The following is a 20,218-nucleotide window of genomic DNA, read 5'->3' on the forward strand; positions in this document are numbered from 1 at the left end:
ACTAAATAAATAAATAAACAAACAAACAAACAAACAAACTTACTAGCTGACCGTGATGCCAGTCCTCGGTAGTTTTCATTGAATGCTATTGAAAATAACATTCTCACTGCTAAATCCCTTCATGATCATGATCCACGATCATGTTCCATGATCTCTTCTTCTACTGACTGAACCAGGTGACTGAGTAAGGGTTTGTATTACAGCAACTACTATAATCAATAGTCAAAACTGCCCAGTGCATCACTGGCATCAGCTTACCTGCCATCAAGGACATACTGCATATATGAAAGATGCCAGAAAAAGGCCAGTAACATCGTGAAGGATCCTACCCACTCTGCTTAAGGACATTTTGTCTTCCATCAGTGAGGAGTCTAAAATTCAGACCTGGACCACCAGATTCAAAAACAGTTACTTTCCCCAAGCAATAAGGCTTCCACCCACTACTCGCTACTGACCCTTCCACACCCCCTACCACCACTACTTTATCATTTCTTGTCAGAATCACCAAATGTACAGACACTGATGTCACTTTGTGGACAAGCATTCAATCAATGTATACACTGTAAGCTATCTTGTGTATTTGTTTTTAATTTTTTTTATTATTTTATGTCTTAATGTGTATTTTTTTTTGCTGCATTAAATCCAGAGTAACAATTATGTTGTTCTCCTTTACTTGTGTTCTGAAGTGACAGTAAACAGTCTTGAATGTAAAGGTATGGTAGAAATGGTATCCCCATCATGCAGGACATGCCCTTTTCTCATTGCTATCATCAGGCAGAAGGTACAGAAACGTGAAGGCACACCGCTCAGTAATTCAGGAACAGCCTCTTCCCCTCTGCCATATGATTTATGAATGAACTTAAACTCATGAACACTACCTCACTACTTTTTTTACTTTCTTTCCACTAATGTAATTTAACTATTAAAAAAAAATATATATACACACACACACTGTGATTCACAGATTTTTAAAATCTATTATTATGTATTGCATTTTACTGCTGCCACAAAATTAGCAAATTTAACAACATATGCCAGTGATATTAAACCTGATTGTGATTCTGGATTTTCATGTATCTGGCCGTTTTATGGTCAGTTTCAGAAGTTGACATTTCAGTTGAGGTGGAGATTGCACACTTTAAAGCATGCCATTTCCATTCATTATTGCTAATGCTTTTCTCATAAAAATGTTGATTTATGCCTGACTTGTAAATTGATTACTTTTAAGTGTTTGAAATTAATTCACTTTTCGATTTGATTCATTTCATTTAATCAAATTTCCTTCATCAGACCTCATCCCAAATGACAATTCCTTCTTTCTTTTTATTCATTTCGGCATTTTAGCACCTAGTTTTTCTAATTTAAATTAGATTTAAAGCATATCTGAGAATGTACATTCAACATTTCTCTAATTGTTGAAATTAAGCAGTTTTGTTCAGATTATTTTGTTATTAGTATACAAATACAGTAGTCTGTTCATTAAATCGAGAAAAATCAGCCTAAAATTGTAACTAGATTTGAAGCAATATTCTAGAGGATGCGTATAAGAACTGGCAGTAGGAGACTAAATAGCCCCATGAGCCTGTCAGACTGTTCAGTGAGGTCACAGTTAACCCGATTTGTGATCTTAACTCCATTTTCCTATCCAGATTCCATAATCTTAGATTTCCCAGTAATGCAAAAAGCAGCCTATTGCGGCAAAATGCCTGGTGATTTGGCATCAATAGCTCTCTGGGGGAGAGTATGCCAATGATTCACAGTACTCTGAGGGAAGTAGTTTCTCCTCATGGCAGTCTTAAGTGGCAACGAAATTTTGTTCCCTTGATGTAATTTACCCACTTGCTGACAAATCCTCACAGTATTTCCCCTGATAAATGCTCTTAGATTCTTGCATTTTTGACTGGCATTCTCTCAGATCTGAACTCTTGAGTTGAGGCCTATTTTCTACTGTGACAAAGTGTGCAATTACAAATAAAAAAAAGTTAAATATATAAATACAACTGAAAACAAAGACTCATGTTCTCAGTATTTATTTAACTTTTTTTGTATTTGCTGCTTGTCTTTCTTCGCACATTGGTTGATTGTTCAGACTTTGTGTGTAGTTTTTCAATGATTCTATTGTACTTTGTTTTACTGTGAATGCCTGAGAAAAAAATGGATCTCAGGAAAGTATATGGTGACATTTGTGAACTTTGACAATAAATTTACTTTAAACTTTGAACTTTATCAGATGAGCATCTCATCTTGATCAGTGAACCTTAGTTGTGCTGTTCCTGGTAACTAAATCCGCTCATCAATAAGGAAGTCAAAGTAAAATTTATTATCAAAGTACATACATGTTATTATATACTAACTTAAGATTAATTTTCTTGTAGGCATTTACAGGAAAATATTACTGAGAGAACATGAGTCGTAGAGTCCTTGAAAGGGAGTGTGTAGGTTGTGGAATCAGTTCAGAGATGTGGTGAGCAAAGTTATCCATGTGGGTTCAGGAACCTGATAATTGTAGGGTAATGACTATTGCTGAACATGGTGGTCCTGCGGTGTGGGACCCAAGGCTCCTGAACTCCTGTCCAATGTTAGTAGTGAGATGAGGGTATGGCCTGTATGAAAACTGTACATTCCTCAAGTGCAAGCTCACCAACATCCTGTATAGTTGTGGCAAAGCTTCTTGTACTTCATTCCCATTGCAAAAACATCCATATTCTCTTTGCCATCTTCAACATTTGGTCCACTTGCTCTTGTACTTACGTCATAATTTTATCATATTTATTGATTATAAAATGATTACTCTTTGGGTTTTCTACTTAGAAGTTTAACTGTTTAAACTTTTCACACAATTATAGAGGCAATTCACCAGGATATTGCCAAGATTGGAGGTTTGTACAGATTGAGTACAGTTATACATGTGTCTAGTAATAGAGAGGGTGCAGCGGAAATTGCTTGGAATGGAGAGCTGATGTTATAAAGATGAATTAGATCACTCACACTGCATATGGTGGCAATAGAGAGAGTGGAGATGAGACCAACTGAATGGAGGGCTGATGCTATAAAACAGACTAGATTGACCTCATTTATTCCTTCTGGAACATAGAAGGCTGAGAGGATGATCTTATTGAGGGTTATAAAATCTTGAGGAGCATAGATAATCTTTTTCCCTGGGCAGAGTCATTGAAAACCAGAGGGCACAGAATAAGGTGGAAAAGGAGAAATTTAATGGAGATCTGAATTTAAGTGTTTCCACAGAACATGATGAATCTCTGGGAACAAGCCGGCAAAGGAGGTGGTGGAGGCAGAAACCATTAGAACTTAGAAACGGTATTTGAACAGGTATTTGGAGAGGGAAAGCTTGGAGGGATATGGAGTGCATGTGGGCAAATGGAATTAGCATAGAGAGGTCCCATGTTTGACATGAGCAAAACCATAAGACATCAGAGCAGAATTAGGCCATTCAGCCCATCGAGTCTGCTGATTTGTTATCCCTGTCAGTCCCATTCTCCTGCCTTCTCTCCATAACATTTGATGCCCTTACTAATCAAGAACCTATCAACCTTTAAATATACCCATTGACTTGGCCTCCACATGACTTTTCAAGGTGGGTCGAAAGACTTGGTGTCTGTGTTGTGTGATTTTATAATCAGTGAGTAAGATAAAATTACAATGAAAGTGCAAACTACTTTTTTAAACACTACTTGAATGTGATTCTAAACTTATAAGTGTTGTTCCAAGAACATTAATGTCCAATTTGTTTGAATGTTTCTTTAATATTCATGTTAGGGTGATGCTTGATGTTTTTCACCCAAACATGTTTTAACTCTATGTCAGGGGTTCCCAACCTTTTTTATGCTATGGACCCCTTCCATTAACCGAAGGGTCCATGGACCTGAGGTTTGGAACCCCTGATGGAGCATAAAAATTGAGAAACTGCCTCGTGACTGATGCCATTAGTTGGATGTTCCAACACGCCAACAATCTAAACTGAAGGGGAAATAGTGAAAGCAAATGCATGCCTTTGAACATATACAATCAATATGTACTTATATGTCTACAACAGACGCTTAATGATCAGAGAAAATGGCTTATGCAGAACTTCAAGGAAGATGAAAATAATGCATTTTAGATGTGATTTTAGATTAAATTAGCTTCATTTGTCACATGTACATTGAAACAACAAACCATACAATGAAATGTGTTTGCGTCAATGACCAACTCAGCCTGAATTTGAACTGGTGGTAGCCTGCAAATCTCACCCATGCTTCCAGCAACAACATAACGTTCCCACACTTTGCTTACTCTTACTATTGCTTGTGTGTTTTTGGAATTTGGGAGGAAATCAGAGCACCTGGAGGAAACACACATGGCCACGTGGAATGCGTACAAACTACTTATGGACAATGGAAGGAGTTGAACCCCAAACACTAACTGCTATGCTAAATATCACCAGAAGAAAGATTTTAGATAGTATTTTATCTCTTTATTTCACTTCCTTCGAATGGTTCATGTACAGTTAGGAATGGGTATTCAATTCAGGGTTGAAATAAAAGTCAATAAAATCCTACTGTTTGCAATTCAGGGTTTATATAAATAATGTTATCTCTGAATAAAACTGGATTCCAAAATAAATTGCTTTTGGTATCAAAAAGAGTTTTAAAAAAAACTTGCATGTGAAGAAAACACACTGCAATTTTTGCACAAATGCAACTTCAGTTACATATCTGCAATGTTAATAGATTAAGAAGAAAAGTTTTAGTGTTCAGGTATTTTCTGATGCATATTGTTTAAATTTTGCTAAATATTTTATTATATGCCAATACTTTAAGAGCTTCAAAGGAAAACAACAAGTGTTAAGAATGTCTTGCTTATTTTTAAAGATCTTTTGGTTGAAATCATTGGGAATTCTCCTCAATGCAAATTTTACACTGCTTTAGATAAAACTCATTATATGTAGCTTTATTGTTTCATTTTTTCCATTCTTACTAATGCTACTATTTTTATTTTATCCTCTAAAAGTTACTCTGCTTCTCTTTTCTGTCTTCCTTTTCCTCTCCAAGCTGCTGTTGCTGTCAATGAGGCTGTCTGCTCTGGCACTGTTTTACATAGCTGCCCCTCAGTAAATGAAGGTATTCTCCTCCCTCTCTAATACCTTAACAAAATTTATTTTAATTTCATTAGCTACTTTCCACGCAGCATTATTCACTCACAGGTAAGTGCATCCACGCAGGAGGGAATCTGCTTAGTGTTCTTGCAATAAGATAAGTTGTTAATGAATCTTTATTTTCTTATTTGAGGAAATAAAGTAGTGTTTTTATTCATTAAAATTCAGTACATAAGAGTTAGGCATTAGATTAATTCTGATCTTGAAAGAAATATTTCTGGTGCTGGCATCCATACACAAACATCCAAAACTATCACAAGTGCCAAAAGGAGATGTTTATTGGCCAAACAATAGACTTAGTGTAATGAGTGGCATAGTTCAACTGCCCCTTGCTTAACATTTTTCAGAAATTACACATTTTGACTTTGGATGCAAAACAATGAAATACCATTCTAGTCACATTAGGCAGAGAATCTGCACACAAAAGAGTGCGTAAATTGCTAGTTTGAAATAATAATTTTCAAATGTCTGTCAGATTGACTTTTAAAGACAAGTTTTAAAACATGAGATATGGTAACAAGGGGAACTGAATTACACCAGAAAGCATAGAACTATGTTCCTTTTAATATCATTTTCAATGATTTAAAAGAAATCTGTAGTTAGAATTTAACTTGAAATTATTTCAAGACATCAGAGATCCTTATTCCATTTTAATAATAATTTTAGTAATCTTGTTAATAATTGGTCAAATAAGATATGAATGTATAATTACTGATGCAAATATAAAAAATATTGAGGATAATTATTGCTGAATAATGTTTCATAATCCCTGTTGAGTAGTTTGTCAAATTTGTGCATTTATTATCTGTAATATTCCTAATTTCGTCGCTGCTGTACTTAACAAGATTGCCATAGTATGACTAGATGAATTGGTGTCCCATTATCAGTAATTTTCATAATTTTAGAACTGATTAGGTTTGTTTGTTGGCTTGGGCAACATCGGTGCTCCTGATGCGACCTCCTCTACTTTGGTGAGACGTGTTGTAAATTGAGGGACTGATTCATTGAGTACCTCAGCTCCATCTGCCAAAAGTGGAACATACTTGTGGTCAAACATATTGATTCCGATTCCCACTCCTGTTTTGATATGTCAGTTTATGGCCTCCTCTTGTGCCAAGATGATGCCACTTTCAGGGTGGAGGAGCAACACCTAGTATTCCGTCTGGGTAGCTGTCCAACCTGATAGCTTGAATATTGACTTTTTCCTTCCAAAAATTCCCTTCCCCTCCCCTCTTCTTCTATTCGATACTATGGCCTCATCTCTTCTCACTTTGCTATCATCTCATTCAGGATCTCCTTGTCCTTCCTCTTCTCCTACGGTCTACTCTCCTGTCCAGTCAGATTCCTTTTCTCCACCCTTTTACCTTTCCCATCCACCTGTCTTCACCTATCACCTTCCTCTTCCCACCTTCTTATTCTGGTGTCTTTCCCCTTCCTTTCCAGTCCTGATGAAGGATCTTGACCTGAAACATCAACTGTTTATTCATTTCCATAGATGCTGCCTGACCTGCTGAGTTCCTCCAGCATTTTGTATGTGTTGGTTTGGATCCCTGTTAGTTTGTGTTGATCTTTATCTTGGAAAAAAATTAAAAAGTTGCTTACTTCCACTTGTTGCTAAACATATTTGCATTAAAAGTAAATAATTATTTCAAATGGGTTTAACTATGTTTTCATTGAAAAGTATTTTGGAGCCTTTTTCTAGATATGAGAAATGTTAAAGATGACCAAGGCAACAGTAATTTCAGCTGACTGTAATTATTGAAATCTCATTTTGAATGAACTGTGCACCAGACTATTAAACTTGCTGAAATTTAGATCAATAGTCAATGCCTCTTAATTCTGTCATTAACGAAACACTTGCTCTGCTTCTGTAGGTTGGAGTCAGCTTGCAGCCATGCATTGTGTCATGCTTCCTGATCACCTTGGACAGAACAATTTCCGGCCTCCGCTTCTGGAGATGTTGGCTCGGAGATGGCAAGATCGGTGTTTAGAGGTAGGATTGTGCTAAGATGATTAAGTGATGGAATACTGTTTTGATTCCTGCTGATTCTCAAGTGTTTTGTATCGTGTCCATTGATGCAGCTTTTTTTGTCATCTGATGGTTTGCTTTGAAATGAATAAATACACAAAGTGCTGTAACATAGACTTGTTATAAGTATATAGTGAGACTGCTTTAAATTAAGTATTGTGAGGCTGAATATTACTGGTGACTGTTAGGATGTATTCTGAAGTTAGGGAATACAGCAAGTATCATTTTCACCAGCACCCAATCTTCAGACATGAATGTGGATTGTAGATTGAATTTAAAATGCAGCCCTGAACAATAGTTTTTCTGGAGTTGATTGCAAGCCAGACGATGCTGATTAACATTAATTTTGGGTGTCTGGAATTTGGGCATGAAGAAGGAGGTTTGTGAAAACTATTTGTTCTTCAAAGGAAGCATTGTAGATCCATTGTGACTATAGAATTGTATTTTGATCTTTAGCACATAAAATGTTATGTAATATTGAGTCGAACAGGCCTCTTCCTCTGAAAGAATCTCAATATGACGCCTGCTACTCGCTGTTGTTGTATAAAGTACTTTTAAGTCCATTAGCTTCAGTGTTTCTCTGGTGACTTTGTTCATGTTAGAATGTGGGCTACTGTCCAGAACCATTTCCAGCATTCACTTCTCATGATTCTCAGATGCCTGCAATTACATGGGTCCACTGCAGGGCTTCCCAACTTTTTAATGCCATGGGACCCTTACCATTAACCGAGGGGTTTGTCAATCCCAGGTTGGTAACCTCTGGTCTAATGCAAGTGACCCATCTCTGTAGACACATCCTCAAGTCCAGTAGCAAGGTTCAAAAAGTAACTGAGTGCTAAAGAGGCAAATTGTTATAAATGATGTTAATAGTTTTTAAGGGTCTCCATATATCCTTGCTGATCAGAGCATGAAATCTTGTGTAACCCTGGTGCTGAAGATATCCAAGAAGATCTGGCCTGCCAGTCTGTGACTTTTTCTAAGGTCCAACTAGAAGACATCTTGGCTCAATTCTCAGCGCTGTCTATAAGAAGTTTATACGTTCTTCTTGTGATTTGGTGGGTTTCTTCTGGGTGCTTTTGCTTTCTCCCACGTTACAAAGAGATATGAGTTAGGGTTTGTAAGTTGTAGGCATGCTATTTTGGTACCAGAAGCATGGCAACGCTTGCAAGCTGCCACCAGCACATCCTTGGATTGTGTTGTTGATGCAAAATGATGCATATCACTGTATGTTTTGATGTACACGTGACAAATAAACCTAAAGCAATAACCCTACTTGTCTCTTAATGCATATTTAAATGTTCCTCAGAACATTTTCTGTGGCACTGATGTTTGACTCAGTGGCCTGTAATTACCTGGCCTTTCCCAACCTCTCTTGTTGAATAAGAGTACCACATTTCCTCCAGTTGTCTGACATCTCATGGCATCATAGGGTCATAGAACTGTACAGTACAGAAATGGCCTATCTAGTCCATGCTGAACCATTTAAGCTGCCTACTACCATCAACCTGCACTGGAACCATAGCCCCCCCATACCCCTACCATCCATGTACCTAGCCAAACTTCTTTTAAATGTTGAAATCGAGCTTGCATGCACCACCTGTGCTGGTAGCTTGTTTCACACTCTCATGACCCTCTGAATGAAGATATTTCCTCTCATGTTCCTCTTAAACTTTTCACCTTTCACCCTTAAACCAGGACTTTGGTTGTAATCCCATCCAACCTCAATGGCAAAAGCTTGCATACATTTACCCTGTCTAGATCCCTCATAATTTTGTATACCTCTATCAAATCTCCTCTTAATCTTCTATGTTACAAGGAATAAAATCCTAACCTATTTAATCTTTCCTTATAAGTCAGGTCCTCCAGACCCAGCAACATCTCAAAATCCTTATCAGGACCCTGGCAATCTCCTCCCTACCTCCCTCAGCTGCCTGGGATTTTCAGCATGAGGTTGTGGGGATTTATTCTACATAAGTTCATTAAGGTATTTAATACCACTACTGAATGATGGCAGGAGAGTTGCATGGCCTCAGTCTTATGACTAGGCCTCCAGCCGTGGTGTTGGTGTTACACCTGCCCAGGAAAGAAGTGTCAGAGTTTGCGCACTCCGCTGGAGGTGGTGTGGTGTGGTGTCCAAGCTGTTCCCCCCCCCCCCCAAGTTCCCCTGTGTTGTCCCCCCACCAAGTTTTTCCCCTTGTTCTGTCCCCCCCCCCCCCCCAAGTGTTTGCTTGGCAGAAGACAAGCTGTATTGTGTTAGACTGAAGGCTGCTGCACATTCATTGATTCAGGGTCTTGAACTATATTTTTTGTATGATTGTATGTTACTGATATCTTTTAAGTACTTCCTATCTTATATGCACTATATGTGGCTTGTACTGTGTGTGATTGTTGGTACTGTGTTTTCTGCCTTGGCCCCAGAGTAACACTTTTATTTGGCTGTATTCATGGGTATTTATGTATGGTTGAATGACAATTAAACTTGATCTACAATTCTACTGTTCTTCATCTATCTTCAAGTGCAACACCCGTTGAAGTTTTCTTTGGAGACCTCACCGATTTTCTCTGACTCCTTACACTGATTGCCACTTTGATTGCTAAAAAGACCTAACATTTTCCTGGTTGTCCTCTCACTCTTCCTTGTTTCAGGATTTTCCTTAACCTTAACCTCTTCTGCAATTCATATCCCTCCCCACTCTTCTTTTTGAATGCCACTCTGTAAGTTCAAAGGAGATGTGTGAGACAGGTATTTTACACAGCATGGTTGGTGCATGGAGTGATGGTGGAAGGAAATATGATATGAGTGTTCCAAAGGTTCTTAGATAAACCCATGATGGTTAATAGGTTGTGACAAAGGTATCAGGGAGAAGGCAGAAGCATTGGATTGAGAAGGATAATAAATCAGCCATGATAATGTGATGGCAGATTTGATGGGCTGAATCACCTAATTCTGCTCCACTGCCTTATGGAATGTGCAAGAAATAGATGGATATGAACATAGTGTAGTTGGGCATTTGATTACCAGTTTGATTCCAGCACAACATTGTGAGTCAGAGGATCTCTTCCTGTGCTGAACTGTTCTCTGTGTTCAAAGCATGCTACAATAAGATGCCAAAATGAAAGTGTGCTCTGATCATTAGTTAACTTTTCCAAAAGGATTGTAAGCATCTTTTAAACTTGCATAACTTGTAGTCAGAAAATTGAAAATGCCTTATTTTCAATTTTAAAATATGAATGAATTTCAGTTTAGGTAAGTGTGATGCAGTTTGGACATTCAAACCAGAGTAGGACTTATATAGTGAATGGAAGGGCATTGATGTGTGATGTTCAACGAGAGAGGCCTGGGAGTCCAAGTGCACAGTTCACTGAAAATGGCTGTGCAAGTTGACAGAGTGGTGAAGGCATTTAGCAAGCTGGCCTTCATCAGTCAGGGTGTCAAGTTTAGGAATGGGGTATTATGTTGCAGTATAGAAATTGTTGGTGAGGCCACAATTTTGGAGTATTGTGTATAGCTTTGGTTACCCTGTTATAGGAAAGAGATCGTCAAGCTGGAGAGGTAGTAGAAGAGATTTACAAGGGTGTTATAACCAAGAGAAAATCTGCAAATGCAGGGAATCCAAGCAGCGTGCACAAAATGCTGAAGGGACTCTGAAGGCCTGGCAGCATCTATGGAGAAGAGTACAGTCGATGTGTTGGGCCGAGACCCTTCATCAGAACACCTGCTGAGTTCCTCCAGCATTTTGTGTGTGTAACAAAGATGTTAACTGGACTAGAAGACCTGAGTTATAGGGAGAGGTTAGCTATGCTGGATTGTTATTCCCTGGAGCAATAAAAAAATAAGAGGGGTGATCTCACAGAAGTTACAAAATCATGAGGGGTGTGGTTAAGTTTGACAGTCATAGTCCTTTTCTCTAGGGTTGGGATGTCCAAAACTACAGGCACAGATACAAGATAAGATGGGAGGTATTTAAAAGAGACCCAGAAGGTTACTTCTTTACATAAAGGGAAGTGATTAGATGAAATGAGCTGCCACAGGAAGTGGTCAAGGCAGGTACAGTTGCAACATTTAAGTGGCATTTGGAGGAGAGGGACTTGGGAGATTATGAGTCGAGCACAGGGAACTGGGACTAGCAGGAAGGAGACTGAGGTCTGTGTGGACCGAAGGGCCTGTTTCTGTTCTGTATTACTCTCTGACTCTGAAATGTTGCAGAAACTCTAATCTCTTTTCTACATGACCCATTGTCTAACTGATACTTTAAGTTATTGGTTTATTTGAAAAAATGGCAAAATATGCAGTGTTATTACCTGTTGACTTTTTGCTGATGGTTGTAGTTTTGGAGCATTTCATAGAGGCTGGTAAATGGTATTTGGTGCTTGATAAATGAGAAGGTAGCCTTGACATCACATCTCTGCTGTTATGGCAAAAATGTCACTGTATTTGCAGTTTTGTCGAAGAAAAAGGATATTATTATAAGAGTTGAATGGAGACCAGCAGTGACTATTATTTTACTAAATTGTTTGAATATGAGCAAAAAATTATTACCTAATGTTTACACAACCAAAGGTTACCGTATGAAAATAAATTTTATCATTATTAGCCTGGTATTCAAGAACAACCCTCCTCGCCATTCCCTAATTTTGAAATCTCTTTTCTAAATGAATAAGTATTTGGATTGCATATCTTCTCCTTCCCCCATCCCATCCACCATTTTCTTAAAAAAAATACAGTGGATTCCAGTCAATCGGGACCAGTACATTTTGTCCCAATTAAGCAGTTGTCCAATTAGTCAATGCTTCATGAAAATAGTTTTAAAAAAGTATAAAAAGGTTGGGATGAGCTAGGTATTAAGTGTTTTTGGGACCTGTTTATCTCAGGATCTCTTGCTTCATTTGACCAATTGTCAAATAAATTTGCACTCCCAAAAACACATTTTTACAGATACTTTCAAATTAGAGATTTTCTACGTTCCCATTTAACTTCTTTTCCTATAGCTCCTGATAAAAATTTACTGGACGATCTTTTAAATTTAAAACCTTTTGTTAATGGTTCTATTACTGGTATCTATAACTTGTTGATTGATTCTGGACGAGACTTTTTCGATAAAATAAAAAAAGCTTGGGAGGATGACCTAGATTGTCAGATTTCTGATGATAGATGGAATAAAATTCTTAAACGGGTTAATAAATCATCTTTCTGTGCTCGTCATTCTCTTCTACAATTTAAAGTGGTTCATAGAGCTTACGTTTCTAAACAGAAGCTGTCCAGTTTTTACCCGAATGTTTCTCAACTTTGTAATAAATGCAACTCTGCTGATGCCTCTTTAATTCATATGTTTTGGTTTTGCCCTAAAATTGAAAAGTTTTGGTGGGAAGTATTTCATACCTTCTCACAACTTTTTAGGGTCCAATTTGTCCCAAATCCCCTTACTGCCTTGTTTGGTATTATTGCAAATGAAGATATAACTTTAAATACTCCTAACCTACAGTTTTTAGTTTTTACCTCTCTTTTAGCTGTTACGAAAACCCCGTAACCAGGTAACTTACCAGCAAAGATAGATGGGTCAGCTGAGTCGGATGCTACGATTTTCAAACGTTTTATTCAAAAAGGGGCACAAACGTATGGTTAATACAAAACATTCAGATCATATACATCGTCAAAACTCAATCTAAAACACCGGTGTAATAATAATCATTCAAAACACAAGCTCGATCGTCGTCTAGGGGTAATGTAGATTTTATATCGTTCGCTGGATATCTAAAAGTCTTTTAGATCACGGCAGTTTCACTTAGTTGCCGGCGGAAGTGTCGCGTTGGTGCACTTTTGTTAGAAAGACAGAGAGCATGAAGCATTTACCCGACAGGTTTTCCAACCTGTAGGAGGTAGTCGGAAGTCTCGTTGGGGGAATGGACTCTCATCTGTGGCTTCCCCTGTAGCTAGGCCGTCTTCCGTGGTGAAGTCGCCAATCCCAGGCAAGGGAAGGACGCACACGAACCCCACCACCGGCTGTAGCTATTAAAACGCTGTCGCAGGATTTCTAGCGTTTCTCCTTCGTGTGTTTCCTTGGTGCATCTGGGTGCGTCTGAGGGTCCTCCCCTCAGACACTCCTTTATACTTCTTCACGGGATCGCAGGTGTCAATCAAGTTGCAGGTATTGCGATCTCTCTCTCAACCAGCCCACTTTGCCCGAGGACTTTTCACGTGGTCTCCATGAGACAATAGTCAAAGTCACCTTTATTCTGCTTCTTGGGAGAACGTGGTCTTCCGCACGTCTCTCTCTCTTGGGTCAGTTGACCCCCCTTAACTAGAGTTCTTGCGATTTTCACAAAGGAGGGGGCCAACGGCATAACACCTCCCCCCATAATGGGTTTTTAACCAGCGGTTAAAAACAGGTTGACACAGGAATTTTTTTTTTGAATCTACATACTACACAAGCTTTTCTCTTCACAGAGTACTACTGTTATACATTCAAGTCAGTATCTAAACAGGTAACAAGTACAGTGCCCCTTTTCTTTAATACCTTAACCTCATGTGCCATACTAACGCCTGGTAGCATCAAACTTCAGCTCAATAACCACCTTATTTATTTGCTTTCTTCAGCAACATAACTAAGGAGGTGTGATCTTAGCTTACATACATCTACAAAGGTTCATGCAAAATACTAATTTTTATGTTACTTTCAAACTTAACAGTCAAGCTTCCATGGGTGTTGTCTTTATTATTCACATACTTTGTCAAAATCCCTTAAAACCGGCTTCTGCTATTTTAAAAATCGCGTCCCCATTAACCCTCGCCTCTTTTCTGGTTAATTCCCTCGTGGCGATCTTGGGCACCCTGGCGAAATAGGCTTTCGCCCGCTCCTTTCATAGGAGTTATTTTATCAACGTGTTCCAAACTTAGACCACCCAATTCCTTAATTTTAGGCAATTTGTCGTTTTTCTCTTCAGGACCCGTCATGCTATTAGTTTCCAATTTAAGATCCGCAAGCGATCCCACTTTGTTCAGACAGCATTTCAAATTCTGCCTTTTCACACCACACTCTGGAATAACAATAGCGTGTGGGGCCCCTTTACCTTCCAACACAACCTGTAATTGATTCACAGGTTTTGTGGTACCAAGCCATTGTCTCTGTAGCCTGGTTGTTGCTTTTGATATCAGTCCAGCCTATAAATTTTCTTCATTCAATTTGGGAACTACACATTCCCCTTTCCCTTGAGTTCCGTGACTAGGTTCAGCACCATGTGCATCCCCATCTTGGACACACACAAACGGGACATTGGCCTCTTCCAGGCTTTCAACACCCGTACCTTTTTCAAATTCTAACGTCCCCCCCTCCTTCCAGTTACTCTCCAGGCAGCCCCCTGTTGGGGAAGGCGCTACCCTGCGAGCTGAAACAACCTCCTCGGCCATGTCAGCTGACTTCTCCACAGCAAGGATACCCTTCTCCTCTAAGCCTGCCCTCATTTCACTCTCGGGACCATCGAGAACATCTTTAGAACTCTCAACTTCTCCAAACAATTCTGCCAAACCAGACAGATCAACCACGTCCAACTCTGGACGTTTTAACAGCTTTATCTGTTTCTCATCTTTATTTCCTACCTCTAGGACCTTTCTCTTCACTAAGGGGGGAGCTATCTCCTCGCCCTTACCCCCTTTTACTAGACTACCTTCTGTTTTACCACCCTCTGAACCCTCGTGGTGTAGGGTCGGTAAAAATGTCTGGGCCAATTTCAAACTGCGCGCTGTCCCAGCCGCCGCTCTCGACAGGCTGCGAGTGTCCACGCATGCGCGATAGCTCGGGGACTCCATGGGCGGGGCCTCAACTATCAGGGCGGTTCCGATCTTTCCACCCGCGAGGTCATTACCCAACAGGAGGTCCACGCCCTCCCCCGGTAACTCCCTGATACGCCCATGGTTCTCGGCCACCTTTTCAGCTGTGCACCAACGGTCCAAGAGCACACCCTTCTCATGGGCTAGCTCGGTATACGTTTGATTCCACCCTCTTCTTAAATTTCGGAACCTTTGTCTATACGCCTCAGGTACTAACTCGTAACCTCGGAGAATGGCCTCCTTTACTTGAGCATAATTTCCGTCCCTTTCTGGGGGCAGCGCGGTATATACCCGCTGTGCTTTTCCTCGTAACACACTTTGTAACAACGCCACCCACTGCTCTCTGGGCCACTGCTGATTCCCTGCCACCTTTTCAAAAAGCAAGAAATAACTATCAACATCCGTCTCCTCGAACGGGGGGACCAACCTCAACGCCCGACTAATATCAAACCCCTCCTCTCTCTCTTCCCCTTGAGTTCTTCGCTCTTGCTTTCGCCTGTCCAGCTCCAATTCATGGCTCCTTTGTTTCTCTTTCTCTTCTGCTTCTATTTCTAGCTGCTTTAGCTGGAGCTCACGATCCCGTCCTATCTCTAATTCCTTTAGTTTGAACACATGCTCTCTTTCCACAGCCCTTTCCTTTGCGGCTCTCTCTTTTTCCCTCTCAGCTCTCTCGGCTTCTTTTTCCCTCTCAGCTCTCTCGGCTTCTTTTTCCCTCTCAGCTCTCTCTCTCTCTGCAGCCTTCTCAGCTGCTTCTACTTCTAGCTGCTTTATTTTAAACTCATGTTCCAGCCTTGCTTTCTCCAACTCTGCCTGATTTGTCCCACTCACTAATCTCCTTTCGGGAATATTTTCCAAATCCTCAGCTGCAAACACCTTCTTCCCAACGTAATGCTGTTGTATGACCCTTCGCACTTCCTGCTTTTTCATTGCTGGCTTCACCGCTGTGAGGTCTAATGCCTGCGCCAAATTTACCAAGTCTGATTTTGTAGCCTTCCCTAGCGCCTCTACCGTCGGGTTTCTCCTAAATTCCTCCACATCCATCTTTGCTGGTTTCCCGTCTGGCTACCTGCGTAACCAGATTTAAGTTTGGACTTACAGCCCGATTCACTGACCCTCCCGTTTGGTTTCAAATCCCGGACGAGCCCCCACTTGTTACGAAAACCCCGTAACCAGGTAACTTACCAGCAAAGATAGATGGGTCAGCTGAGTCGGATGCTACGATTTTCAAACGTTTTATTCAAAAAGGGGCACAAACGTATGGTTAATACAAAACATTCAGATCATATACATCGTCAAAACTCAATCTAAAACACCGGTGTAATAATAATCATTCAAAACACAAGCTCGATCGTCGTCTAGGGGTAATGTAGATTTTATATCGTTCGCTGGATATCTAAAAATCTTTTAGATCACGGCAGTTTCACTTAGTTGCCGGCGGAAGTGTCGCGTTGGTGCACTTTTGTTAGAAAGACAGAGAGCATGAAGCATTTACCCGACAGGTTTTCCAACCTGTAGGAGGTAGTCGGAAGTCTCGTTGGGGGAATGGACTCTCATCTGTGGCTTCCCCTGTAGCTAGGCCGTCTTCTGTGGTGAAGTCGCCAATCCCAGGCAAGGGAAGGACGCACACGAACCCCACCACCGGCTGTAGCTATTAAAACGCTGTCGCAGGATTTCTAGCGTTTCTCCTTCGTGTGTTTCCTTGGTGCATCTGGGTGCGTCTGAGGGTCCTCCCCTCAGACACTCCTTTATACTTCTTCACGGGATCGCAGGTGTCAATCAAGTTGCAGGTATTGCGATCTCTCTCTCTCAACCAGCCCACTTTGCCCGAGGACTTTTCACGTGGTCTCCATGAGACAATAGTCAAAGTCACCTTTATTCTGCTTCTTGGGAGAACGTGGTCTTCCGCACGTCTCTCTCTCTTGGGTCAGTTGACCCCCCTTAACTAGAGTTCTTGCGATTTTCACAAAGGAGGGGGCCAACGGCATAACATAGCAAGAAGAGCAATCTTGCTTAAATGGAAGGAGTCTACCCCTCCTACACATCTTCAATGGCTACATGATATTATGTCTTATTTAAATTTAGAAAAGATCCACTGCTCAGTCTTAAATTTGAAGCAATCTTTTTATGATATCTGGGGACCTTTCCTAAATTACTTTTCCAATTTATAAAGTTTAACAGTGCACAGACTTCTATGTATATTTTTATCTTCTCTTCTTAAGCAAATGTCTTTTTTTTTCTAGTTATCCATTATCATCCATCAGCTTTTTTCTTTGGTAGTTGGTAAGGGGTTGACTTTTTTTAATTTCTTTTGTGATGTATGACTTATCTTTAAATTTTTGATTACAGAGTGGTATACCTTTATGTGTTATGCTATAACATTTTGATCAATTTTATTACAATATATGAATGTACACAATTTATGTTGAGATGTATCTATGTGTTGCACTCTGTAAATCTTGTTTTTTTACTTCTGAATAAAAATATTGTAAAGAAAAAAAGTATAAACAAGAAAAACTACTGTTTAACTGGGTAACAAATTATTATTTAAAATAAATACAGAGCAAATTAGAATACCACCAATACTACTGCAGTACTACAAAACTGTATTAGTTCATAAAAGTTATCGATGGAGGAATTCATATAGTGTATGCTGCCATGTTCTTTTGATTGACTGTAAATGGACAAAATCAGTGCAGGCAACTAGGGAAATTCTTTTGGCTATTGTCATATCTTTTCATGGCATCTTGGCAAGCATCCAAAATATTTTTAAGTCAAAATAAAGAAAAACTAAATGATAAAAATCATTGTTTTTTAAATAGGCGTTTGTTGGCCCAAATGGATAAGCACACGAGCATAAGCATACGTAACTGATGTTATTTTAAAACTATTTTCTCTAAGCACGATGGAGTGTCTTTACGACCAAGCAAGCGCACGCTTGACAATAGTTAGAAACTGCTCGACAACAGTCTCCTGTACCAACTAAGCGGCATAATGTCTCAATTAAATAAAGTGAATCATGGATAGTTTCTCAATTTGTTTTTGTTCTTTAAAAGTTGTCCCAAACAAACAACTGCCCTGATAAACTGATGGCCCAATTAATCCTAATCCATGGTGTAGCTGTTCCTATTGTCCAGCCTTCAAGATGAACACTGACATTGTATTCTATTGGAGAGCTATTCTTTGGAAGAGTTCATATCGTTCTGTTATTCACCATGGAAGAGTGAATTTACTGCTTTTGAGGCAATTTATTTGTAATATCACACATCTCGCCTTACTATCTCAGCTCATCCATTGCAGAATCTTTTTTCCATGTTGTTGCTACCTCATTGCCACAGATGGTTGTGAAGGCTTCTGGGCACATTTAATGTGGAGGTTGATAGTTTCAAAGATTACAGGGAGAAGGTAGGAAAAAGGGATAATACGGTAATTCAGCCATGATAGAATGGTGAAGCAGAATCAGTGGGCTGAATGGCCTAATTCTGCTCCTATGTCTTATGGTCAAGTGTTGACAATTCTATTATTCTTCTGGCTGGTCTTCCTACACTTGAACGTCAAGAACTCTGCCTGGAGATGAATTCTCATTACAATTTGCTCACGTATCATTTGCTTACTTGCTGATGAACATTGGCATTTGGTCTGACAGAGGTCCTGTTTTAAGTTGTTTGTTCTTGTTTTCAAATATCACTGAGGCCTTGTCCTTCCCTTCCTTTGTAGCTTCTTCTGGCTCGACAATCCTTTGTTCTTTTCTCTGCTCGCATCTGTAGTCCTTGCCTTCAACTAACTGAACTCCGCGACCAGGAATTCCTTCCTTCAGCTCCTCCTCTCTTTGCCCTGGACACCTCTGAAAACTGTCTACTCTGTTTAGGCTGTTAGTTAAATCATAATATCACCTCATGGGCCTCTGTGCCAAATATGGTTTTAGTAATATCCATTCTGAGATAGCTTAACTTTACTTAGTTTTGCAGTGGTCGTTGTTTGATAAGCATCTGGTATAGGAATTGTGGAATTGACACAATGATCAGGGTCATAGATGATACTGAGATCATATACCTGTTATCAAAGCCCCATGCTTTTTTTATAGAAAAGCTATTCTTTGTTTAGTGAAGGAGTGTGTTTAAAAAAAAAAATCACCATCCCCTAGAGCTTGTGGAAGTGAGTCTGTTTGGTTGCATTACAGTGAAATTTCAGCTTTTAACTGAACTGCTAATCTTAATATGATTTATAAATGTGAAGTTTCTGTATTCTGTCCATAATTTCATACTAAAGTTCCAACATTTCAATTCCTTTTTCTGAAATAGGTGAGAGAAGCTGCTCAAGCTTTACTTTTAGCAGAGCTTCGCAGAATTGGGAAAGACGGACGAAAAGAAACAATTGACGTCTGGGCGCCTTACTTGCCACAATATGTTGATAACATAATGTCACGTAAGTATCTTCTTGGTTTATATAACATTACAGCAAAGTACAAGCCCCTTGGCCTATGATCCCACACCGATCTTTTAACCTACTTTTAAGTTCAATCTAACCCTTCCCTCCCCACAGCCCTCCATTTTTCTCTCATTCATGTGCCTACCTGAGAGACTCTTAAATGCCCCTAAAGAATGTGCCACTACCACCACCTCTGGCAATCGTTTCACACACGTACCCCTCTCTGTGTAAAGAAATCTATTGTTGGCATCCCCCTATACTTTCCACCAATCACCTTATTATGATGTTCCCCCTGTATTAGCTATTTTCACTCAGGGAACAAGTCTCTGGCTTTCCCCTCGATCTAAACCTCTTATCATTTTGTACATCTCTATCAAGTCACTTCTCATCCTCCTTCGCTCCAAAGAGAAAAGCCTGAGATCATTCAACCTATCCTCATAAGACATGCTCTCTAGTCCAAGCAACATCCTGATAAATGGAATCATAGAATACTATAGCACAGAAACAGGACCTTCAGCACATCTAGTTCATGGCAAACTATTAATCTGCATTTATGGAATTATGCCGTTGCATTTTAAGATCCCCCTGTTAAATCTACTCTGCACCCACTCTACATCCTTCCTATAATGAGGTGATCAGAGTATTCCTACTGTTTCTTCTAACTAGATAGATTCTGAAACAGCTTGTATGTGTCATAGTTTAGAGCAGTTGTTCATCAACACCTTGTGTATCGTTTCCATTTTCCTGCCTTGGTGAGGGGTTGGAGAGGTGACAATGATTGCTG

At 39.7% G+C, this 20,218-nt stretch overlaps 1 protein-coding gene across 5 annotated transcripts in view; it reads left to right on the plus strand.

Annotated features, from left to right (window-relative positions):
• wdr7 (WD repeat domain 7) overlaps nt 1-20,218 on the plus strand; it is a 573,837-nt gene that overhangs the window by 195,410 nt on the left and 358,209 nt on the right. For 3 of the 5 annotated variants that reach the window (XM_073064130.1, XM_073064129.1, XM_073064132.1), the window contains 3 exons: nt 5,052-5,120; nt 7,030-7,148; nt 19,308-19,431. In XM_073064130.1, coding sequence (XP_072920231.1) covers nt 5,052-5,120; nt 7,030-7,148; nt 19,308-19,431 — 312 coding nt within the window. The remainder of the gene's footprint in view (nt 1-5,051; nt 5,121-7,029; nt 7,149-19,307; nt 19,432-20,218) is intronic. The other 2 variants (XM_073064131.1, XM_073064134.1) reach the window with 1 other exon arrangement.

This window comes from Hemitrygon akajei, chromosome 13, assembly GCF_048418815.1.
Source record: "Hemitrygon akajei chromosome 13, sHemAka1.3, whole genome shotgun sequence".
Classification (NCBI taxonomy): domain Eukaryota; kingdom Metazoa; phylum Chordata; class Chondrichthyes; order Myliobatiformes; family Dasyatidae; genus Hemitrygon; species Hemitrygon akajei.